The sequence below is a fragment of the Pinus tabuliformis genome, chromosome 8 (genome assembly GCF_031772625.1).
Source record: "Pinus tabuliformis cultivar Carrire ecotype Pingquan chromosome 8, CPIR1, whole genome shotgun sequence".
In the NCBI taxonomy this organism is placed as follows: domain Eukaryota; kingdom Viridiplantae; phylum Streptophyta; class Pinopsida; order Pinales; family Pinaceae; genus Pinus; species Pinus tabuliformis.
Window position 1 is genome coordinate 1,299,160,367 of NC_142294.1, and position 25,765 is coordinate 1,299,186,131.

Consider the following 25,765-nt stretch of genomic DNA (forward strand, 5'->3'; position numbering starts at 1 on the left):
CTTAGGTTTAAGCAGTATATCATACAACAAAATTACGTCAATTTTAGTTGACAGATCAACCAACCTGCATGTAGCCCACACTTTCTTCCCCTCTACCAATTCCTCCAACCAGGACTGGATGCCTGGGGTTAAAATATTTAACCATCTCAAATGGCATATGATTCACCTCCAACCTTAAGTATGATCCAGTACGGAATCCCTCCATTTCAAGACGTGTAACCTCATCAACATCATTCAGCACAGCTAAATTCCTTTGCTTCCGAAGCTCCATCTCTTCTTTAATCTACAAAACCAACCCATTAAATCAACAGAAATCAGAAGCCTTATATAAATATTAAACACATCTATTTGCACTGCCACATCAAAACTCTAAGCAGATAAGAAAGATTAGCTAATCACCTTGTCTATGTAGTCACTCCCACCAACTTGACTCGTGTGATATTTTGTTTTCTTACTGTCCTCATCTTCCTTGTCCAAAGGCTCAGATCCATCATATGTAATGTATTGGTCAAGGATTAAGAGGAAAATATTTACCAATTACCATAGCAGTTCAATAAATAATGGTATAAGATGGATGCTGCACTATACGAGGCAAATTCATTTGCTTATCAAGATATGTATCCATGTGGTGAGGTCCATCCAATGGACTTTTATTAAGCAAGTAGTTGCTTAGAATCCCTTGAGATTAGACAAAACAGAAACATCACTATTCAAATCATACATATGGTTCAACAGAAAAACTTCAAGAAATCAAAAATATTGTGAGGAACTGTAATATTGTAACACCGCTGATTTTTGTTAGAAAATTCTGAGTTTGGTTTTGAATTGTCAGTGATAAATTTCTCCACACATGTTGTTTACACTCTACTGTGGGTGCACATTATAATTTTATTTTTCTGAGTATTGCATTCTGTACTATATATACTAGCAATCTTCCAAAGATAGACACACATTCTTTATATCAGCCCAGAAATTCGTAATACTCACAGAATAGTTATTTTCTCATTAAGAATCTGAATACACATTGAAGGAATTAAAGATGTGGAACCTAATATGTAATGATAGCCATTAACAAAGGTCCATACAGTAATTTTGGTCCATATGTGGTGACAGCTCCTTATTTGAGTGGAGAAATATATCTCCAGGAGGTAGTACGCAGACCCAACTCTTTGTATCAGCTCCCAACAGCTCAGAAATAAATACACGGTTGACACAAAATGAAATAACCCACTAACAGCCTTCTCACATTTAAAATTTAAGTATACAGTGAGCAAACAGAAGGGTAGCACCTGTTATTTAATGGCAGTCCCTTAATAATATGTACAGACATTATTATCAGTCCATCTGAGCAACATTCCTGGAGCTTCTGAAGCTTTCGAATTCCTGGATATCGGGTTTACGGTGTTCATTCGCATTGTCAAGATCATTGCCTTTCAAGATCAGAGAGATCGGCCATTGTGGAAGTGGTGCAAGGATTCATTACTGCAATCTCCAATTCGCTCAGTCGAATGATATGATTTTGATCTATTTGGAACTTTCCAGAGAACAGAATCCAGAAAACACCAATGAAATATTGATTGAGGGCTGCTTGTTGATCGGGTAATTTTGACCTGTTTTGAACGGATGAATGATATGGTATAATGAAGGAATGCACAGGACTAATATTCGATCCACAGGACTAATATTCGATTTGAAAGACAAATTTTGTCAGCAGGTGTCTCGCCTATTGTAAAATGCTCGATTCACACTGTCCCGTACTTTAATGGCTATGGCTATCTCCGCAGCTCAGCTCCTTCCAATCCGTCATTCTCGTCTCCTGCTTTCTACCTGCCCTCCCGCTGCTTTTGTTATTTCATCCGCAGATGCCAGTTCCAACTTCGGACATGCGATACAAGCAGAGCAGTGTGGGCAGCAGCGAGAGCAGCGAGCAGCGAACAGTGAGCAGTGTGAAAGCAGGGAGTTTTTATGCAGCGGAAGTATTGAGCAGCAAGCAAGCAACAGCAAATGCATTCAAACATGACAAAGGAACCAGAAATTTCAGAACATGTGGAGACAAATGATTTAGGACAAGTGAAAATTGCCTCATCCGCCAAAGCTGGGAAGTGGGTTTGGGTCAATGCCAAACAATATCGGGGCATTTTAAAACAAAGAATAGCCCGTCTAAAATGGGAGCAAACAAGGAAGAAACAGTCTAAAAAGAAAAGTAATCGAGTCCTTCGCAAAAAGCACTCAAACAAGTCTCCTCCACAAGCACGTGGCAACAAGAAGTCCAAAGGAAAAACCATTGATGATTTTGCCTTATATAGTCCCACATCCACACCTCTCACCTGGTCATCTGATCTTTATGTGAAAGAATTGTTAAATGCAAAACAAAGGTTGGAGGTTTTAGAAGCTAAAGGGCAGGAAAGAGATCATAAAATTCATATAATAACGGCTGAGAACAAGGCGTTAGCAGAAAGCAATAAAATTTTAGAAGAACAAGTGGCATTGCTACAGGAAGCTCTCCTGATAGGGAAGACAGAATGGCAACGCATGAAGGCGGATGTGCAAAACATAAAGAAATCTGTAGTGGAAAGTACAGAGGTGGTGAATGTGAAATCATCCCAGGATAAAGGGAAAATGATTGTCCAAATAAACAACCATGAAGAGAACGCAAGAGAAATGAAAGAAGATTCCACCAAAATTTCCAAAACTTGGGCTCAAGTTATTAGCAATTCTGCTAATAAGGAAGGAGAAACAAATATTCAGGTTGACAACATGCAAGATAGTGAAGGCAAGGAAAGACAAAATAGGGAAGCAAACATAATTATTAAAGGGGTGAAAGACTTGTTGAATTGAGGCTTCTGTGATCCATCATAGTTATAAGAAGAGCTTCGGTGTAAATCACATATAGAAAGACCTTTGTCGACGCGTTTCGAACCAACCAGTGTGGCTCATCGTTAGGACAAGTTGAAGAAACAGATCCAGCAATTGCATGTTATATAGTCTGAGCAGAGCATCCAACGGCTATCCTAGACCAACGGCTAATTTTTGACTTAAGGACCAAGGTCAAAAAGTCAATTTGATAATCTAAGGAAATTAGTTATATTAGGTAACTATACCTTAAATATATATATATATATAAATTAAATTTAATGGTATTAATAATTGAAAAAGAATCTTTTGATAATTAAAAATTAAAAGTTATTTTAATTTTAAATGGGATTTAGTTATAAGGAAGACCTTACTTCCAATAAATATAAGGTAAATATTAGAACGAGAGATTAGTAATAAGTTAAATAAATAAAAATAATTAATTAATGAAGAACGTAGCTGAAGAAGGTTAAAGTTAGTTACAAAAAATAAACATAAAAATCAATAAATAAAAAATAAATACAAAAATAAATACAAAAAAAAAATTTAAAAAAAAAAATAAATAAATAAATAATAAATAAATAAAATAAAATAAAATCAATTAAATGAAATAAAAATAAAATAAATAAAAATACAAATAGAATAAATAAATAAATAAAATTTAAAAAATATAAAATAAAATAAAAATAAATTAATTAATTAAATTTATTTATTTATTTATTATTATTATTATTATTATTATTATTATTTATTTATTTATTTATTTATTATTTATTTTTTTATTTATTTATTTTTTTTATTTAAATACTAATAATAATAAATTAAATTAAATAAATAAATAAATAAATAAAAATTAAATACTAATAATAATAAATTAAATTAAATAAATAAATAATAAATGATATATTAATAAATTGAATTAAATAAAAAAAAAGGGACCAGAATAAAGACCATTAAAAAACCCAGAGCAGGAAGGATAAACCCTAGGAGGAAGGAGGGCTCCAGGGGGAATAAAGAAAGCTGGAAAGGATAAAAGAAAGACTAGGACGAAAGGGCAGGGATCCAACAGCTACTGATCTTCCAGCCATCATCTCTATTGAGATTGTTCGGCCTTTTTTCAATCTCAATAGCTTCCCTGAATTTACGATGATGGAACTGAGCAACCTTGGCAACGACCTTGGCCTCCTCTATGCAAACCTGATGATTGGTCTTTTCCACATGCTCTGCTAATGCTGAAAACTTGGTTCTTCCATGTCTTAGGTCAACTGCATGCTCGCTAATCCTCTGATGGATGGAGCGCCCTGTTTCTCCGATATATGGGGTCCCACAAGAGCAAGGGATCAAGTAGACACCCTTCATGTCCTTCGGGTCAACAGGATCTTTCACCGATCGAAGGGAATTACGAATGGTGTTGAGGGGCCTAAAGGTCGAGGGAATACCATACCTTTTAAGGATCCGAGCAATCCTGTCCGTGGTTCCTTGGACATAGGGAAGATGGACACCCATTCGGCGTTCCTTCAGTTCCTTTTTAATTAACGCATTTCTAGAGGCTTTAAGGAAGGCCTTCTGACCTAGGCGCCTACTATAGCCATTCTCCACAAAGACATTAAGGAGATGGGATCTCTCCTTATCAAGGCTCTCCTTATCAGAAATCCTAAGCGCACGAGTAGCGAGGGTGTTGAGAACACCCATCTTCTGAGCAGGGAAATGATGAGAATTGGCATGAAGGTATTGCTCAATATGCGTTTTCTTCCAGAACACAGAGTGGGAAAGAGAGCCATCCTTATTCTTCGATATAAGAATATCCAGGAAAGGGAGGCAACCATTGACCTCTTTTTCCATGGTGAACTTAATGGCAGAGGACTGACAATTGAGGTGATTGAAGAAGCGATCCAGCTCCTCCTGGGAAAAATGAATGTACTCTTGACCTTGCAAGAGACTTCTTGAAAGACAAGTTGCTATGGCAAGGACAAATATGCATGGAAGGTGGGTAATTTTAACGGGGAGAGAGCCAGGCCCATAAAAGTCATTATGCCTAGCTTGCGTGATAAATATATTATTCTAAGCAAGAAACCTCTCTTGAGGGGTTCTCGTTTTTTCATAAAAGAAGATTTAACTGTAAAACAACAAGAGGAAAGAAGAGAGGAAATTTTAAAGGTTAGGGCAGCAAGAGATGAAGGAAAGAGAGCATGGATTTATATAGGCAAAGCTGTGATAGTGCAATTTGGACCTCCTTCCAGAACAGAGCAGCAAGATGGTAATAAAGAAGAGGCAACAAACTCTTCAACAGGAAATCAGAAAGCAAGGTCAATATAGGAAAAAGGGGACAAAGACTCAAATGTGAGTATTGCATGTCAAAATAAATAGCAATCAAGTCATACCCAGGTTTCCTTAAGATTACTTTGTTGAAACTGCGGAGGTTACCCATGGAGACGAGGACCTGGGTTAGGGCCTGTTGCGGAAAATAGAGACATAATTTGCCTCATAGAAACACATGAGCATGAAGGGTGCAAGACACCTTCGTTTGAAGGATACTGGAAGATGGCAGTGTGGAACAAGGCAGTAGGGAATGGCAAAGGGCACAGGGTATCATGGTTTTAGTAAGGGAGAAAGAAGGTCGTCTCATTTAGTTAGAAAAAGAAGACTCAAATAAACAATTCATTTGGTTTAAAATATCAGAAAATGGAAACCACATCAGAATTGCAGCATGCTATTTTGCGGCACAGGTTTCAAAAATCTACAAAGGTAGAGGGCTTGACCACAAACATCCATTTGCAGCTTTAAAAGCGGATATTGCAACATATTCTCAGCTAGGTGAAGTCCTTAGAGTGGGTGATTTCAATGCTAGGACTACAAGTGAGCAAGCTAGCATTCTTTGTTGTAAAGATGATTGTAACCCTATTTGGCTTACAGAAGAAAGTAATCATCAATGGGAAAGAATTTCAAAGGACAAGGGCTGCAATCTCTTTGGTGAACAATTGCTTACTCTATGTGGGACCTTTGATTTAGTCATTTGTAATGGCTTGACTAGATGGGCAAAGTCCGGTAATTTCACTTGCAATACTTACAATGGACCAAGTGTGGTAGATTATGTAAATTGCTCGCATGGGTTGTGTGAGAAAATGGAAGAAGTTTTGGTTGGAGATCAGTTGTGGGATTTGAAATCAGATCACAAGCCAATTTATTTATGTTTCTCTTGGATTGGAAAGAAACCATTAGAGTCAAAAATTCAGCATGTCCAGCAAAAGCTCCCACAGGGCAGAATTCTTCTGACCCCAGAAAATTGTAATACCTTCAAAATGACGCTAGAGAGGCTCTTTGAGAAGGAGAAAATTACAATTCACAGCATTCATAGTCACGAATTAACACATTTAATTCAATGCGCACTTGCAAAGTGCAAAAGAACAAAAATTAAGAACTCTGAAACAAATTGCTTTCCGGTTAATGCTTGGTTTGACGAGGAATGCAAAAAGGCAAGGAGAATGTGGAAAGAGTCAAACAAGGATAACATAAAGCTCAAATCTTACAAGAATTTATTAACTAAGAAAAAGGTTGACTTCATGGTTTCAAGGAGGGAAGAACTAATCTTCCTTGGGAAAAATAATCCCAAATTATTTTGGAAGGAGCTCCAACCGAAAAAGATACAAATTGGAAATAATATTACAGCTTCTAAATGGTTTGACTATGCAAGACAACTCTATGAGCAGGTTCCCAAGGTTGACCCTCCCCCCTTGGTCAACACTGATACTAAACTCTTCACGGTACAAGAGGTAGAGATGGGTATCAAGAAGTTGGGTGTTGGAAAAGCAAAAGACATAGTTGAACTCCAAGCAGAATATCTAAAGTGGGGCTCAAAGATTCTTGCACCTCACATTACAAAAATCTTCAACAACATCATACAACAAGGGCACCCCACAAATTGGATAACTAGTCTGGCAATACCTCTTTTCAAGAGCGGCGACGTCAATAATCCCTCCAATTATAGGACCATCATGATAAACCCTTAGTTTGCAAAGCTATTTGGAAGCATGCTAAAAAGCAAAATTAGCAAGTGGGCGGAAGAAAGAGATAAGCGTGCTAAAGGGCAAGAAGGTTTTAGACCTAAGCATTCCACAGTTGATCATTGCATAACTTTAAGGCACATCATTGAAAAAGTTTGGGAGAAAAAGGAAGAAGTCTTTTGTTGCTTTGTTGATTTCAGAAAAGCGTTTGACTCGGTTCCTAGGGATAAACTTTGGCAAAGAATGGAGGAACTTGGGGTTCCTAAACATTTGAGAGCAGTTGTGCATAGGCTGTATGAAGAGGTGAAAGTCAAAATTAGAACTTGAGCAGGTATTTCTGAAAGTTTTAGAAGTGATATCGGGGTCAAGCAAGGTTGCCCACTGTCTCCTACCCTTTTTGGTTTATATATGGACAAGCTTGAGGAGTGGTTAAATTCGCAAGGGGGTGATGGTATCTATTTGTGCAAGTTTGTTATAAGGCTTCTTTTGTATGCAGATGACCTTATTCTGATTGCTAAATCGGCTCTTGGTTTGCAAGAGCACTTACTATCCCTTGAGCATTTTTGTAGAAGTGTGGGGATGCAAGTCAATATCAGCAAAACAAAAGTAGTGGTCTTCTCTAAGAAAAGAAAACATAACCAACATAAGTTCTACTTTGAAGGCAACATTCTGGAAGAAGTTGCGGATTACAAATACCTCGGAATTGACTTCAACAAAAATCTAAGCTGGAATGGTTGTAGAAAGAAAAGAACTTTGGGGGGTTGGAAAGCATTTTATGCTTTTCAAAATAGGTGTAGAGAGGCAGAGTTATGGGACTGGAAGACCACTCAAACTCTTTTTGGGCTTCTAGTGATTCCAGTGATTCTCTATGGTTGTGAACTGTGGGCTAGCAGTACCTCCGACATGTAGTGGAGACAAATTGAGAAAATTCAGAAGCGTTTGATTACAAACAAATTTAAGATTAAAAGTGCAGTTCCTTATGATATCTTGTTAAGTGAAACAGGGACTGCTCCTATTGAAGCAATTGCTATGGTGCGAGTCATAAGGTATTTAAAAAAAATTGAGCAAATGGAAGAGGGTAGATGGCCTAAGGTTGTCTTTAATGATAGATTGTGCAAGAGCAAAAAAACTTGGATGCAGCAAAATAACAAATGGTTTAGTAAATGGGGTATTCGCTTGAACACGTGTCCCATAAACAGCAAAGAGATAAAAGCTTTTGTTATGGAAAAGTTCCACAAACGTACTTGGGATAAGGAGCTAGGAAGAAAGAAAAATTACTATATTGAAGTGTTTAATCCCACTCATAATCATCAACCAAAAGCATACATAGAGGCCAATATCTCTTGGAGAGCCAAAATTCTTATTGCTCAGTTAAGGACTAATTCTCATCAACTCCGTTGTGAAACAAGGCGCTGGAAAAGGCCAAAGGAAGTGTGGGAGGAAAGGGTATGCATTTTTTGTTCTTCCGGGAAAGTGGAAACAGAAAAACATTTCATTTTAGAATGTGAGGCCTTCAAAGACAACAGGGAAAGTTATGCAGATACGTTGGCAGCTAGCTCTTGGGATAATCTATTTAACGAGGGGTTTGTCGAGAAGATGGGAGCATTTATTGTGAAGCTTCACAAAAAAAGGGCCGAATACATCAAGCAGATGAAGAAGCAATCTGTCCCATAGGCTATCTTTAGCCTCGTGGACGTTAAAATAATTTCTTTCTTTCTTTCTTCCAGCCCTTGGTGAAGTCATACGCTGCCCCTTTTGGTGAAGAAATAGCCCAGCCTCCAATGTAAGACCTCCACGTCCAGTCAATGATCCAGTGGCAAGTAAACTGTGTGCTCTCCTTCAATGTTTTGACCGCTCCAGTATGCACAATCTGACCACGTACCACCCAGCACTATGAATTGGTCCTTGGCAGCCCAGAATAGAGGCTTCGTGGCCCTTGAAGGCAATAAATATTTCTGCGTTGAAGTTGCTGCTCCCTAAACCACACGAACAGTTAGCAATCTTGGCTTTAGACAGTTCGTATCAGCATGAAACTTAGGTTCAGGCCTTCCCAAAACACAGCAAGGGATTTCGACTTGTCTCACTGGTATCTTTGCCTTTTTTATCAGCTGTAAACTCAACCAGGAGTGAATATTGTGTGTTCTCTTATTCACAGACGAAAATCGACCCAAGGCACCCTAAACTCATTTAGCAACAAATGGTGGGAAGCTAGGTCTCTTCTCAGCTTGGACTCTTCAATAGCTATGCCCCAGAACTCGATTTCTCTGTGGAATAACTACCCAAGATTTGGTTTTGACTGCTACCTGAGCTTGAAAAATGTTAAATTAAGAACAATAAGTCACAGATTCATCTGATAACACCTCTTCTAGCTCAAATCTCTGTAAAAATCTTTTCTCTTTTGAATTTTGACAGTGAAATCTGAGTGGTTTCACTCTCAAATCTAACTAAGGTGTCTAGTTTCAACATCGAACTCTAATATGATGGCTAGGGTTCCAAAACTCTAAGTTTCTTATCAAGAAACTCTCCAATGGCTCTTCTCTCCAAAACTCCAAATGCACAAATGAATGAGAGACCCCCTCATTTCCCTTTTTATAACTCACTTACCTTTTCCCACTAATTAAATATTTAAAAGCACTTTTCTTTTCTTTATTTAATAAAATAAATTTTATAAACTAATTAAAGTCAACTTTAATGCCAAAAAATGCTTAATTTGCCTTTGTGGTCACGCTGGCCACCCAAAGCCCCTTTTTATCATTCTACCCTGCAAATCTTTTCGCCCCGATTCCAACAAACTATTACACTAAGGTGTTTCTCCAAGTAATCAGCCCGAAACAACACCTTAAGCATAATTAATTAAAATATGTCTATTAATAACGCCATTTTATGGAAATCGTCAGAATGCAATAGAACCAAGAGCAAACCATGCGAAATTGATCCCAATGATGAAATATGGTAATCGATTCTAGTTGGACCCATAAAGCTCCTCTAAAACCCTCTAAGGCCCCCAATGGAGTAATCCTACTCCTATGACCAGGATGACACAAGCTCTGGAAAACCCTCCTAACCACCTCGCCAAGTAATCCAAAATTTGAGGACATTACAGGAACCACTGAATAACTTGCTCATACCCATATAAAACCAGCCCTGGTATTTGCTAATAAGTATTAATTTCTTTGGTATCTGAGAGCTTGGGACTGAGGGCCAAAGGGGATGCATGTTACTTCTAGAATCCATAGGGATAAACAATTTGTGCTAGTGATTGCAAAACCTCATTTAAATTAAGTTGGAAGGCAACACCATTTCTATATTCACCATTTTTACCACAGTATGCCCTAAAAATGAAAATCTCTAGATCAGTTACTGAAAATCATACCATGCCCATACATTCAGGGAAAATAACCAACTGGCCACTGCTACTGACTAATTGTTGCATCTCCATTGCCACTACCATACCCTCCCTTTTTTGTGTTGTCTGGATTGGGATCGCATAATTTAAGGAGGTATTCGTCCTTTTCTTCCCACTGATCATGATGTTGCCCAATAGAGTTATATTAACTTTCATTAATATCCTACAATGAACCAACTCCATTACGAAGATGGGTATGATATTATGACAACCGTGTAAGAGAGAAACATGGTCATTAAGACATGCATTAATACCTGGAAACTAGGCATAGTATCCTATCGAAAAACAACTTGATTTCTTCTCTCCCTCTCCTTGCGATGTTTCCGAAGCGATTATTGTTTTTCCCCGTCAATATCAATCGTAGCAGCAATACTCCCCGGATGCGGGTGAAAGGACGGGTGGCAGTGAGGAGCCACATGCCAGCGATGTGCTGCCTCGAGCATAAGCTTGGCATTCAATTCGTTTCTCGCCGCCGAGGAATAAGTGTACAGGTGAAAGCGGAGGTCATTCAATGCAGCGTCCGGTTAATTGGTGCGACTGCAAATCGCAGTTATGGAGAACAGATCTCGAGGGAATGTTGAAGTTTTTAAACAGGGTGATGGATTGGAGCAGGTTCACGCTCAGTGCTTGGGTGACGAAGTTCAGGTTCCTGCTTGCAGTATTCTTATCCAGGCTTCAGCTCTTGCTGCTAAAGTCTGCCTCCAAGTCGTTGAGGGCTGTCTCAAGCCCGGAAAATCTGTTGGTTGCTATCTCTGGTCTATTGGGTGTCGTCCCAGGTCTGTTGGGCGCCGCTTCAATTCTGCTGGGTGTCGGTTCAAGCTGGGAAGGTCCTCTGTCTCAGCATTGCTCCAAGCCCCCGGTGCTCCAGCAAAGATGGTCAGACCCAGACAAAGATTACTCAGTCGTCAAGGTTCTGCTCAGGGAGGGTCCTCTCGTCCTCCAGTCACAGAGCCCCATCTCCACTGTTGCCGCTATCCCTGCCATAGAAGTGCTGAGGCCACTCCCCTCCAGGCAAGCCAATTCATGGACGCGAGCAGCCCAAATTCTGGTCCGGAACCTTTACCTGCCTTCGGCTCAGCTATCTTCACCTTCGGTAGCTCGATGGATAAACCCCGCATTAATGCACACGTATCGGTTCTATTAATCGAGGAAACTCAGGATGGTGACAGAGGTACGCACAGTAAGGGGAAGCTCCCAGGTGGAAGCTCGGAAGATGACGAGGAGAGACCAGCGGGGGCACCAGAGCAAGCTCCTAGTTGCCCTCAGGCTCAGAAGGCGTCGACCTCCAAGGAAAACATTGTCGAAGACTGGGACTCCCTCCCCACTTCAGGGTATGGATGGTGCAGGGTGGTCGAGGAGAAGCCGGAGGAATAGCCTTCGACTGTTTCAATCTCTCTTCCTCCATAACTGCTCAGGGCATGTTTTGGTTTTATGTCTATGTCTATGTCTTTATGGTTTATGTCTATGTCTATGTCTGCTCTTGCTATGTTTGTATGGCTTGTAAGAGAATTCGCTGAAAATCTTTTGATGCCCCTACGAGGGGTGCACTTTTTTGCCTCGGCGCCCCTGCGCGGGATGATCTTGTTTAGTCTGGATGCACTGTCTAGTTGCGCAGCCACTGTGAGGGCTGATTTTGTAATGAGAAATCCTGGTCCAAAGAGCCACAGTTTGCCCTGGGCAAACTGACTCTGTGAATGTAATGTTTTCCTGTATATAATAGAATAGAATAGATTTACCGAGAAAAAAAAAATCGTAGCAGCAATACTAATATATTTTAGAATGGTCAATATAATGGAAAAGAACTCTAAACAGCCTCTAAAGTCCAAAAAACATCATGCTACAGAAAATAACTACATATAATCCAAATCATCCCTATAATGGGATCCTCATTATCAGTGTAACCCTTTGCCTTTCCTCTGGCCTCTACCTCGATCATCCAAGGACATTAGTACTAATGCTTGGTGTTGCATGTGGATTCAAGTCCATCCAACCATAAGTCATCATCTTCAATGGTTGTCATCAAAATTTCCACAACTCATTCCGAGGTAGATAATTTGATAAATATCCTCCAACAAAGCAAACTATGTATCAAGTGTTTCTATAGCCATTGCTTGCATCTTGGTGGAAGGTTGTAATACACAAAGGCAAGATCATTTAAGGCAACCTTCCTCCACAACCAAACTAAAGCACGAAGAATTAAGAATCGCACAGAGGTGATATAGGGAGAAGGGAATGTAGATATTGAAGGGCAGGATGAAATCAAAGGGGCACATCAACATTTTAAGATTAGTAACTGCAGAGGAAGAGCCAAACAGCGTCAAGGAATTTTTAAGAACTACTCCAAAATTGGTTTCTAATGAGGCAAATGCACAACATTAATCAAACCAATAGAGGAAGAAGAGCTACAAAGAGTAATATGGATTATGCACCCTAACAAAGCTCCAGGGCCAGATGGCTTCACCATAGCCTTCTATCGCTCATTTCGGAAGCTCATCAAGAAAGATATTCTCAAGATGATTCGATGGGTTCAACGCAAGCACAAAATAGGAGGTAATACAAACTCGACCTTTCTTGCCCTTATTCCTAAAGAATCAAGGCCAACCTCCTTTAACCACTTCAGACCTTTATCCCTATGCAACTCCTCTTACAAAATCATAACCAAGATTTGAATAATTGTCTCAAAATTCTCCTCCTCCAGCTGATTTCTAAAAATCAAGGTGGTTTTGTTCTAAATCACCAAATAGGCAATAATATCCTTTTAGTCCAAGAAGCCATTCACTCTAGCCTTTCCCGAGAAGATCAAGGATTCATCCTGAAGTTAGACATGGCAAACGCTTTTGATAGGGTTAGACACTCGTTCCTTTTTGTTGTCCTAGACAAATTAGGATTCGTCAAGGACTTCATAGACCTCATAAAAGCTTGTATCCATAGGCCCTAGATAGCCCCTTTAATCAATGGAAGGCCAGGGCAATTCTTCCAAATCTCTAGGGGTCTTAGGAAAGGTTGTCCTATCTCTCCTTTCCTTTACATTATAATGGTTGAATCCCTCAGTAGGAAACTTGAGCAAGATAGGCAAAGTGGGCTCCTCACTGGAATTCAATACAGCAGAGGAATTAAAAGCATGAATCACTCCCAATTCGTCGATGACACTTTATTCATTGGAGGTGCTTCTTGTACTATTGCTAGAAGATTCAAATCCATTATGGATCAATTTCTGGAAGCCTCGGGAGGACTACTTAACAATTTAAAGAGTAGCATATATGGTTGGAATATCCCTCCCAGAACCCTTCAACGTATCTCTCAAATTTTTGACATCCCTTTCAAATCAGATTGGATGCATTTTAAATACTTGGGAATGCCAACCTCCAAATGTCCAACAAAAGCAGAGGTTTAGACAAGGGCTATGGAAAAAACGAAGAGAAAAACACAGCAATGGGGAATGCAATGGCTCAACCTAAGATGCAGAATAATCTTAATTAAATCAATTCTCTAACCTCTACCCTTATACCAATAGACAATTGTGCAAGCTCTTGTTGGGATTCAAAAGCAAATTGAGTTAACAATCAAGAAGTTCCTATGGCAGAGAGGTAGAACAAAAACAAAAAAGTTAAGTTTAATAAGTTGGAAAAAAGTAATAACACTTATGACAAAGGGAGGATATCTATCCGACAACCAGGATTGATGCATTTAGCTTTGGGAGCAAAACTCATGTGGAGGTTAATAGCAGGAGAAGCATCATGGTGGAAGCAAGTGTTAGAACATATATACATCAACAGTTCTCGACATGAGCTCCTCATCTCCCAGATTCATAACAGGTCATGTTCACAAATTTGGAAGCTATGCAAAAAAAACCCTACCCCTCATTCAAGCCAACACTCCAGAATTCTAGGGGGAGGACAAGAAATAAACTTCCAGGACGATAGCATAATGGGCAAGCCCAAACTCACATCCATGCCAAACATCAAGCACCTCAAGAATTGGCTTCAAGGTAAAGGCATTACAAAATTGGATCAAATATCAGTTTGGAATTAGCATGACAACTCAAGGGAAGGATGGAAAACACTTGCAATTCCATCGGAGCTCCTCCAACAATGGAATCTTCTACTCCAACATCTCAAGGAGTAGCTCCAATATGCTTCAAGCAGCAAGACAGCTTCAACCAGAACCCAACTGGAAGGGATTATACAGTTAAATCAAGATATGGAATGCTTCAAGGAGAACAGGAGCAACAGCCCAACTACCCCCTCTGGAAAATTGTTTGGAAAACTGAAAGTCTTCCCAAAACCAAAGTCTTTATTTGGACAATGCTTAAGGGGAAGATCCTTACACTTGACAACCTCAGAAAACGAGGCATCCAAGGGCCCTGAACTTGTACTTTGTGTTCAAGGGTTGAGGAAACCATTCAACACCTATTTATCTCATGTGAATTCTCAAAAAATTGTTGGCAAGCCTTGGTTAATCCTCTTCAAGCTCAGGTAAATTCCAACCTTAGCATTTCTGAATTCTTTGCCAAATGAAAATCTAGCTATCTATATTCTTTCAAAACAAAAATTTGCTTAAACGATTTTGGACTAGTCTCCCAACATTCTTATGTTGGCAGCTTTGATTAGCTAGGAATAAATATATTTTCCAAAACAAAAAGCCAGAAAACAGGAAAGTTAAGGCTAAAACCTAGAGTCTCCCCACAGAAGACATCCTCTCAAAAGGAAATAGTAAAATCAACACTCAATCCTTGCAAATTAAAGAAAGGCAACGGTTCAACTTCGTCTTGGACAAAACACCCCATAACATTTGTCTTCCCCTAAGAAACTGACTCAGCATAGTCAATTGGAAGGTGTGACTAAAAGATAAGGAATTCAAGGACTAGTTAAAATCTCATAGATGGCCCTGCCTCTTCCTCGATGGCGCATCTAATGTTGAGAAATCTAGGGCATCGATGATTAGGAGATTTCTCTTCTAGATAATTGCTTGTGATATGCCTTTACTTCTTGGATTATGATCTTCTCTTCGTTATATTATTAATGTGTTATTTTCATCAAGACAATTACCAAATAAACAATAGAAGACAAGAGACACAGTATGTAGGCTTGTTAGCCAGGGCCAAAACCTCTCACTCTTTGAGAGGAAAACCCAATCAGAAATTCTTCTTATAGATCTTCAATTGACGAATACCAAGACCATGACAAAGACCCTTGACTTTAGTGTCCTCCCAAGACCCTTGTCACTAGCCTCCTTAATGCTTTACCTCTTCCCTTTCTCAACTTCCTTCTAGAGTCTCGAACTGCTCTTCTCCTTCTAGCTCTCGGCTTCCTTGATCTTCTGGTCCTCGGCTTCTTCTTCTTCCTCTTGATCTCGACTACCTTGGTCCTCAGCCTTCTCTTGTAGGCTAGTAGCCCTACCACCGAAACCTTAGCTCTTCTTCTTCAACTTCTTCTAGAGAGGCTTTATACCCATACAATAGACAACAGTTACTTCGACTTCTTCTAGATACCTTCGGCTCTACTTTCTTCGCATGTGGGAGGACAAACTAACCCAAGACCGAAACTGGAATATCTTCGTTCTTCTTCCTTCTAGCTTTGTTGATATGGAGACTTCTTCTAGAGGCTATCTCGCACTTCTTATTCGACTTACTTGACTGAATTCATGCCTTTCAAATGAGGCCAAGTATGGGTATATATACAAGGTTGATCATGACCCTTAGGCCGACATGACCTCTTGGAGGAAAGCTGACTTCATCTTCTAGATTCTTTTCTTTGTTGTAGGCCGACATGGAGAGGGCTAGTGACAAAGTCTTGGAGAAATACTCTACATAGACAAGTGTGACTCTTTACAATGTGTAACATGACTTCGTTACATGACAATGACATGACAATGACTATTTTATTCTTTTATGACTAGATGACTAAATTCCTAAAGGTTCTCAATGGGAGCCTTGACTCAAAAATTAAATCACTTGCTCATGAAACCCATGAAGCAAGCATTACAATATTTTACTTTTTCTTCTTTACATCTCTTTACATAAAATCACAATTACATGTCATTATGAAGACCGAACCTAGTTACACTTTTCAACATTTAAATCTAATCTCGGACGAGCTAGAGCAGGAGGAATCATCCTTGATCATGAAGGAATAGAAATAGTGACCTATGAGTGGGGAGTGGGAAATGAAACAAACAACAGGGCTGAGGCTTATGGTCCCCTTCTAGGCGCACAGATCCTTCATGAGTCCAATTGTAAAAATCCAATAGTAATCGGGGATTCAGCTATTCTAATCAACATATGGTCAAGAGAACGAGACCCAACAATGCAAATCTTCGGCAAATTGTGACTCGAATTCAACATCAAATGAAGAACTTAGGAGAGGCCTCTTACTGCCATGTTCTCAAAGAAAACATTGGCATGGACGACTTGGCAAACAAGGCCTCTCATAGGCCCCAAGGAGAAGCCAAGATCAATGAGAAGATCCTTCTCAAGCATATTCCTTGAAATATTATCAAATCACATGCAAGAAAGGACCTTAGAAATGATCATCTCAAATCGACTTCCCCAAAAAGACGACAGACATCACTTCATTGATCACCAGCAAATCTCCGAATGACAAATCGTCTATCCCCATGTGGATCTGTTATCCACTATTTTGTGGGTGATTTCCCTAGGAGAAAATTTTCTCCAAGATGCTCCAAGTCAGCGGCAAGAAGCCCCTTGCAGCCACCAGCTAGCTCATTGTCCCATTTCTATGCCACCTGAGCCAGCGATGTGGTCCCTCGCCCATTTGCCATGATTGTATGTTCGAAGGTGGGCCTCCCGAACCTAAAGGTATACCTTGTCATTTGGTAATTGAGTATTGTAGTTTGCTTATCATGGACACTTCTAGACATGGATTAATGGGGGGATTCGACGGAAACAATGGGCTAAGTCTGTGCTCTTCTCCCCTAGACCCCTTTTGGGTATTAACCCTAGATTCTAGTCTAGTGGGATCTCTTTTACTAACCATTTGGCTTTAGGGATGGTATTTCACGAGAAACCTTGATTTTGTTTGCGTGGTCCCACTCCCTTATCCACATATATTGCCCCTTTCCACTCATTATTACCCCATTCCACATTACTCCACTAGCTCCACATAGGGTTAGCTCACCCCTTCCCCTTGCCCACACCTTGGGTTAGGCCTGGAATGATGCCCCAGAGGTTGATGAAGCTAAAAAGAAAGATAAAAGCATATTTCGCCATATTCAACAGGAAAATGTACTACAAAATGCAAAAGATGGTTGGGACAAACACATTTAGCACGTGGGAAAAAGCTAATACACGAGCTCTACCCCATCATCATGGCCATCACCCTAGTTCCTACAAGTTCTATGAGCCTCCTTCATCATATAGGAACCCATGATTGTTCCAACCCCTGCTGGGAAATTAACTACCCTACCTTAAAAGGGGGTATTCACTGATATATCTTATGTATCATGCTCTTACCCCTTAAACCAACCATGCAGTGCTTCAGGTTGTGAACGCAACTGGAGCATGTTTGAGAAAATACATTCTAAGAAGCACAACCAATTGACACAAAAACGCTTGAATGACCTTGTATTTGTCCATTACAATCTACGACTTCGCAACAAACAAATACTAGGTGAGACTCGAGAGCTTGAATTTGAAGGTTTCATAATCTAGTTCGTACTTTAAAGTTCAAACTTCAAACTTCAAAGTGAAACTTTAATTCACATTCCAATGTCTCATGATAATGACAGGTATGGATCATTCACCAATCGACCTTGAAGAGATAGATTTGCAAACTACAATGCGGCAGACTGGGTTCAATTAGATGAGCCTCCTCTTTTAAGCCTTCAAGACTTGGAGAACTTTGAGAGTTAAGCAAGTGAAGGAGTGGAAGGAATCGCTTCTAGTTCTCACTCTTAAGAGTCTTAGACCCTTAGTTGCTGATTTTTTTCTGATTAGTATGAAGTTTTTTGTAAACTTTTAGAAGCATATGCTTCTAAGGACTCAAGACTCAGTGCTTTGGATCATGTTTGGACCAATGTTTTACAACTCGGACTCGGACTCCGACTCGGCCGAGGATCGACTCCGACTCTGACTCCGAAACAGTAATGACTCGGCCGGCTCGATTTCAATGACTCGGTCGTTGTAAAAAATACATTAAATATTTTTTTTATTAAAAAACATAATTTTAAATATTTTAAACATAATTTTAAAGATTTTCATTCATGTTTCCAAGCACACAGCATTATAATATAGATGGAAGACAACATATGATCAAAGTAGGCTCTTTGCTTCTGTTCAATTTGTACATTAAACCTTGACTGTCAATCTTGACATTGTCACTAAACTATACAACAACCACTGTTGCCCTCGACACAAACACTGCAATGCTCACAAATGAATATGCAATAGGGAGCTCATGGCGCAGTTGCTAAATCAACTATGCCAAGCTGCTTTCAATCTTACACTGCTGCACTGGTGCCGAAAGGATGCTGCGAGCAGTGAGGCTCAGAGCTAGATGTCTTAGGTCAGCTCTATGACCTTGAAAATATCTCAACCTCTGCCCAAGGAGGCTTACTGGTATGCGTCTTATAGCTGCTCAGATATAGCAATGAAGCACCTTCCAGAGTGCTACAACAATGATGAAACATAAACCTTTACTGCCCCCTATCTTAGAATGAAGGACTGTTGAATCTTGATGAAGTAAGCCAGGACTCATAACCTTAAAATGACCTCGGAATATCTGTCTGAAAGAGCAAAGTTTATACTGAAAACTCGAGATTTGTTTAAGAGCAGCAATACTTGTGAATTTGAAGGGGGGCATGTTTGACCAAGGAAATGTGAACACTATTTTGGGAGTGGCCAACTCCAGATAATGCAACACAAATATGGCAATTTCATAGACATGTGAACTTTATCAAAAGTTCATCCGAACATTTAGTAAGATTGTAGCACCTATGAATATTTTGATGACAGCAGACAATAGTTTTTAAGATCCAAGGTAGCTGAAGAGGATTTCCAATCTCTTAAAAGTTAAAAGATGACTAATGGAAGCTACAGTTTTAGCCATTACAGATGGTAACAAACTTTTCAAGGTTGAATCTGATGATCAAGTTTGGTTCTTGGGGCACTAGTTAGCCAAGAAGGACATTCCAGTGCATACCACCATGAAAAGTTTAATCAAGAAAAAATTAAATAGAGAATTTCCAATCAAGAATTATATACAATTATACAATATCTATGTCATCAAAGGCAATACTTGATGGCTAAGGAGTTCATGCTATATAGTATATATAGATCATCAAGCTTTGCAACACACATCAACTTCACATCATGCCAAATAGTTAAATTAATTGCAAAGTTTTGTTTCTAACTTACTAAGATCGAACACAAGGCAGGTAAAGCTGCAAAAGATGATGATCACTGTAGGACAATGGTTCACATCAAATTCGTATCAAATGACACTGTAATTGCAGTCACAAGTATGGGTATGACAGAGCAGTTTATAAAACAGGAGGCAAGGTTTATGACAGAGCAGTTTATGACCGAGTCAAATTGGATCCGGCCAGGTTGACCAAGTCACACATGACTCGGCCGAGTCATGTGTGACTCGGTCAACCGGACCGGTTACTTGACCGGGTCACTCCTCCAACAATCAACTCGGTTTGACTCGGCCGTTTCGATTTCAAAACGGCCGGTTTGTAAAACACTGGTTTGGACTCATAACATATATGAGATACTTATTCATTCATGATATTTTGGACATCTATTGATATTATGCATTGTTTGGACATGCCTTTACCCAATATTAATGAAAAATGGTTTTTTTAATTCAATATACGTGTATATTTTTATTTAATGAATTCAACGATTTTTTCCCGATCCGATTAAAACTCTTCGCTCTTTTGCCTCGCCGATTTATTGCCAATTCCGAGTCTGGTAACATTGGTCAAGATGTCCTCAAATTGCCCCTAGAAGCACTATCTCTCGATGAGGGCAAGGGAACCACACCCTTTACTCAACCAAGGCTGGAGGGCCTGCCACAAACCAAAATGAAGCAGTGTGAACTGTACTCCTGAGTCCCAGTAGGTATAAGCAATGATGAGCTCAATCTTTGTGCCTCGATAGTAGATATGTAAGTCTATAATGAGCCATTTGATACATTGAAGATCAAAACCTTGGTTTTACCTAGGTTGACTGTCAGCAGTCGGAGGTCACAAAAATTAATGCATCAAGTTGTCTCTTTAAGCCCTCAGTAGCAGGGATCAAAACAAGACCAAGTCATTGATGAGTGAGAGCAGGGAAATCAACACCTAATATGGAAGACAGCCATCCCCCTCTTGAAAATGCTCATTATGGAAGGACTCCAGCTCATCAATATAAATTCCTAATAGGATCAGCAAGAAGGGGCACCCCTGTTTTACCCCGATGGTACTCTGGATGAAGTCGAAAGAGCCCTGTGCAATCCTGATGCATCTTAAAACTGACACATACAGTCTCATGATGGCTGCCAATAGGGTCTCTCGTATGCCAATGTCATGAAGCCTCTCGAATAATGTCTATCTCAGGACTCTCAAATGCTTCCAGAAGGTGTATAGAATATTCATATGATAAAGATAGGATGTCTAAATGAAATAATTCCATACACCTTACGAGGATTTCTTTTATGCTTAGAACCATTCCATAACTATGTATAGATATATATGTGTTTCTTTAAATGTTTGGTCAGGGACTGTGACAGGTTATTGTTGGTGCCAGTATTGCAGGTTACTCTTGAGATATGAGACAGAGTGATTGTGGCATTGGAATAGAATTAAAATATACTAAGTACACTTTCTGGCTTGTTAACGAATTATTGGAATTAACGGTATATAATATATGGGTACAATAACTTTTGTAAGGTTATATTCTGCAACACAGCAATATAATGATTCCAATAAGCTTTGAAGTGGAAAATCTAAATTACAGATTACTGCCAAAGGAACAAGAATATAGACATCATTCAGCAAAATAAAAGGATATTGAGCTTCAAATTTTGCACGAAGCGCAAGCTTTTTTAGTTTCCGTTCCTCTTCTGTAGAATCCTTATCACGTTTACCATTCTCTGAACCACTGCTGGCATCACCATCTTTATATTTCTCTCCAGTCTCTAAATCTTCAAAATCTCCATAGACAGAGTCATCATCTTCTTCACATCCCTCCATTTGTTCACTTCGGCGAGCAGCCTTTAACCAATCTCCTGTAACAAAGCGGTCACGAATGCTTTCAATAGTCTCTTCATTCAACCAGTCAGTTAACTGTGAGCAGTCCACTTGTGATTTGGTGCAATCATCAGCATTAGGTTCTTCAACGTCAACTTGTCCATCAGGTTTTTTCTGTCAAATACAATAGAAACAAATACAGTAAGTCTTTTGTGTGAATACAAACACTGACAAATGAAAAAGATGCAAAGCAACATATATTGTCTTTTAGATAAGCTTGCCGAAAGAACCAGCTTTGCATACATCTTCTTTGCTAATAATCCCTCTTCAAAGATCAATCTAAACCTATTCGTGTCTTTATCTTCTTCCATGTTAAATATAACTTGACAGGAGGGACAGGTTGAAGCTTCTAATGAAAGACTGAAGCATTATCACATATCTAGCATAACAAATTAGATACTCCCTCACACTCCATGCATAAGAGTCGAATGCCCATTGGGACATATTACTCTTCCTAACTCGCATATATACTGCTTTTTGAAATCAACTAACAGAAACAAAGAAAGACAGAATGACACAAATTTATTATGGTATGGTCCTTCAGTCATGAAGCAAATCATGGGCATTTAAATTCATAAACAAGAAAGCATACTGCAACAACATGACCACATGCACTTGGTTCAATGTATGGACTCTTAAGCAATGTTCCGAATGTCTCAGAAGAAAGCATTTGCATCATCAACAGCATTATCATCAAAGGTAACATGTATTACATACCTTCTCAGAATTTCTCTTCAGCTTGAAAACTTCCTCTTCATCACTATTGTCACAATCACTATCTTCAGCCAATTCCTGAAAGGACATTGAAGTGGATGTCGATGTAGAATGGCCGTACACGAGCTGCATCAAATTTATTTTCCTTTTGGAAATTGTCCTAGAAATCAGACTTTCTTTCCATTTTGAAGCATCACCCAGTGTATCTGTTTCCATAGAATGAGAAAACCAAGCATGCAACAGGCAAGCTAATAAGGTTTATATATTTAAAATAAGATCTGATGAGCTTAACATTATTTAAACTTTCTGAGCAAACTTGTATGTGACAAAAGACTCAGAGATAAGAGGCCAAAACAAGTGGTTGAAAAATAGCATGACTACTTTACTGGAATTTTAGAAGCAAAGAATAATATGCCAGGTTATTTATCACTAAAACGAGTCATCTTTAAAAGAATTATACCTAAAGAAGCAACTTTCCGTGAATGATATTTCTTATTCAACTTGAACCACAACCATAGAAATAAACACATACCTTCTTTGTCTTCTTCTGATAAACTTTCATATTCATTTAGTGCTTCGCTCACTATTGCCCTAGAATTAGATGTTCTGCTTAACTTATGTGTGCCATGGTGTTTATCCTGTTCTCTCCAATCAGGCTGATCATCCTCTTCATTATGGCCTTTGTCAGCATCAGAATCAGAATCATTGTCTTCATCAGCATCAGAACTGTTCTTCTCACTCCCTGTGCCCTCTTCATTATCAATTTCTTCAGACTCCTGTGAGCCAGTAGTGGCATTTTAAGAATTTATTCATGATAATCTTCAAAAATCAAAATCTTGTCTTTTAAAAAAAAATTGTTTGAAGTAAGAAAAAGAAGCACAATTCATAACTACTCTGCCATACTCCCTGCATAAAGCATTTGGGTAAAAATACATTTCAAGAGTATCTCTAATGCTGATGTTATAACTAAGCTTTCAGATGTTCACAGATCAACTAATCCAACCAATTTCATACATTCATGACCCCACGTTCTCATCAAAGGTTGTGAATAAGTTAAATACTAACCGGATATTGCTTGCTTTCAGCAATAAGAAACTAGAGTTTTAGAGATATGAAGAATTTAACCAACAAGTAGCTCATTGAAACATATAAGAAGTCCTTGTCATTTGGGTCCCTGGACATGTGGGGATCAGGAGACAAGGTTTGCAAACATCTGAGTGATATTCCCAGAGTTAAGGGCGTGAAGGTACTGACTACTCCAGAAGTAGAAATGCAATTTTTTCTTCAGTGGGCAATACTTCTCTGACCCAGGAAGTTACACTTGAACAGACTCAAAAAGAAAACCCTAGACTACTACCAAATATTACACATAGAAAGCTATTTAGTGTTTATTAAGCCATACAATGCTGCAAACCGACTGGGAAATTGTACACAGATTCTAATTTCTAAATATGAATCCCCCAACAAAATGTTATTATATGGATGCCAGTTATGGTAATATTAGTTTTTCTTTGTCCTTTTTCAGGGAAAAAAATAACTACATAGCTAAAAGCTTGATAACTAAATTACACTATAAAGACATAAAGAATTAGATTTCCCAATATATTCTCCACATTATCTTTACTTATACTGGTTGGTATCTCTATTTTATCTTCTAGTTTTCAGAAGTAATCTTAGTACACCTACTGCATATTGCTAATGGATGTACTTTTGAATCTCAGATATTGATAGAATTATTTATCTTATCTAACTCAGAGTGTGATAAAATGAGTTTCATCATAGTGCATACACGTTATCTCCTTCTACCAATAATAATACACAATATAATTAATGCAACCAAAGGATTTTATAGCTAATTCATGTTCAAATATTCTGTCAAAGAGTTATTTCATATGTCATAAATTCATAATCAATGTTGCAAATATCTTTTGGGGGAATATATCGCCAATAGTCCAGAAATAAACTTATCAGAAATATTGGGGAAAATATTGGAAGTTATCCGAAATGTGGACTTGAAAAACTCAAAAAATATTAGAAATATTGGCAACCTGAAAAACTCTCAAAAATCAGAAATATCAGGAGAAACAGGACATAACTGCCATGTTCCACAGGGACACGTCACCCAAGGTGGCATGCGCACACCCCACATTTCCCACACACCTAGGATGGGAGGACGCCTAGGGCCCTGCCGCCCTACTAACTGTTGAAAATGTAACTAGTTTCGGTCTTCATAATTGCTGTACTCATTTCAATATGTATCCTATACAATAAACAAACAAAAAAGATAAGAAAAAGTTATTATTATTAAAGCATGGATTTCATGCTTCTTATTGATGATCTTCTAGGTAAAAGCATGTTCTTCATGCTTCTAGGGTTTGTTAGGTTTTGGGATTTATTGTCATGAGTCAAAAGAGTCAACATCATGTTTATAAGGCCCTTTCGGGCAAAATGTAATTGGAAAAAGAATTTATTTTGAGTCTAGAAAGTCCTGAAAACTCCAAAAGTACAAATCGGCCCTAGCAACTTCAAGTCGGCCTAAAGGAGGGAATTCAACCACCTAGAAAAACTATATAAAGGAGCAGTTCGACCTCATTTGGCATCTACTCACTCACAAGTTCGATCTCAAGAAGGAAGCTCGATCTATAGCTGGAAAGCAAAGGAAGAAGAGAGCGAAGGTCTAAAAGAAGAAGGAAGGACGAAAATCTTGTTTTGGGGCTCAATCTCCCTCACACGTTCAAAGGATTAGGATTTCTACAGCTTCCAAGAAGGGTCGAAATTGCAGGACTGTGTTGCAGTAAGACGAAGTGCAAATCTTGTTGTTGCAAGGAAGAATACTCTATCTTGACCTCATTGACCTTGGGAGGAGTAGTCTTGCTCTAAGAAGGTCTCAAGAGGAAGTTGAACTATGGTTTCTGCAGCAGCAACAAGGGCCGAAGCTGCAGAACAAAAATTGCAAGTCGAGTTGTAGTAGTGAAGCTGGAAGGTTGAAGTTGAAGTTTTGAAGTTGGTTGGAGCAAGATCTAGGAAGGACTTGCTGGAAGGGTTGACCTGGTACTTGGAGGAGGACTTGATATAGGATTGGGTCTTAGTGTCATATTTGAAGTTGATTCTATAAGAATAGAAGAGTTTTCCAAGTTCCCCCCTTGGAGGGGTTTTGCCCTGGCTAGGAGCCTCATTTATTTGTCCTCTTATTGTTACTATTTCGCTCTTGATATTTGTTTGATGAAAAGATCTAACTCAAGAACATAAGAAGATTAACAAAGTTCACAAGCAAATATTAACGGTAAGGAAAACTGGAATTAATAGTTTCCACTTGGAATTTTCCAACACCAATGCTATGTAATTAAAGGTAATGTTAAATTCTTGAAGTAAAAGAATGAATTCATCCTTTTACTTAAACATTTAACATTCCCATTAATTGAGTCATGATGTTTGAGAGTGGTTTTGACCTCATTGGATTTCATATTGAGAAAGTAGAACTTTAGAGTCCACTCAAAATCCAGCAAACTTAACAGTTTTCAAGATTTCAGGGTTG

At 38.8% G+C, this 25,765-nt stretch overlaps 1 protein-coding gene across 3 annotated transcripts in view; it reads right to left on the minus strand.

Moving 5' to 3' along the window:
• Positions 1-25,765, minus strand: part of LOC149240216 (P-loop containing nucleoside triphosphate hydrolases superfamily protein) — a 182,735-nt gene that overhangs the window by 2,029 nt on the left and 154,941 nt on the right. For all 3 annotated transcript variants that reach the window (XM_089373649.1, XM_089373647.1, XM_089373648.1), the window contains 5 exons: positions 22,763-23,006; positions 22,234-22,436; positions 21,274-21,630; positions 400-492; positions 65-283 (listed from right to left, as the gene is read on the minus strand). In XM_089373649.1, the coding sequence (XP_089229775.1) occupies positions 65-283; positions 400-492; positions 21,274-21,630; positions 22,234-22,436; positions 22,763-23,006 (1,116 nt within the window). The remainder of the gene's footprint in view (positions 1-64; positions 284-399; positions 493-21,273; positions 21,631-22,233; positions 22,437-22,762; positions 23,007-25,765) is intronic.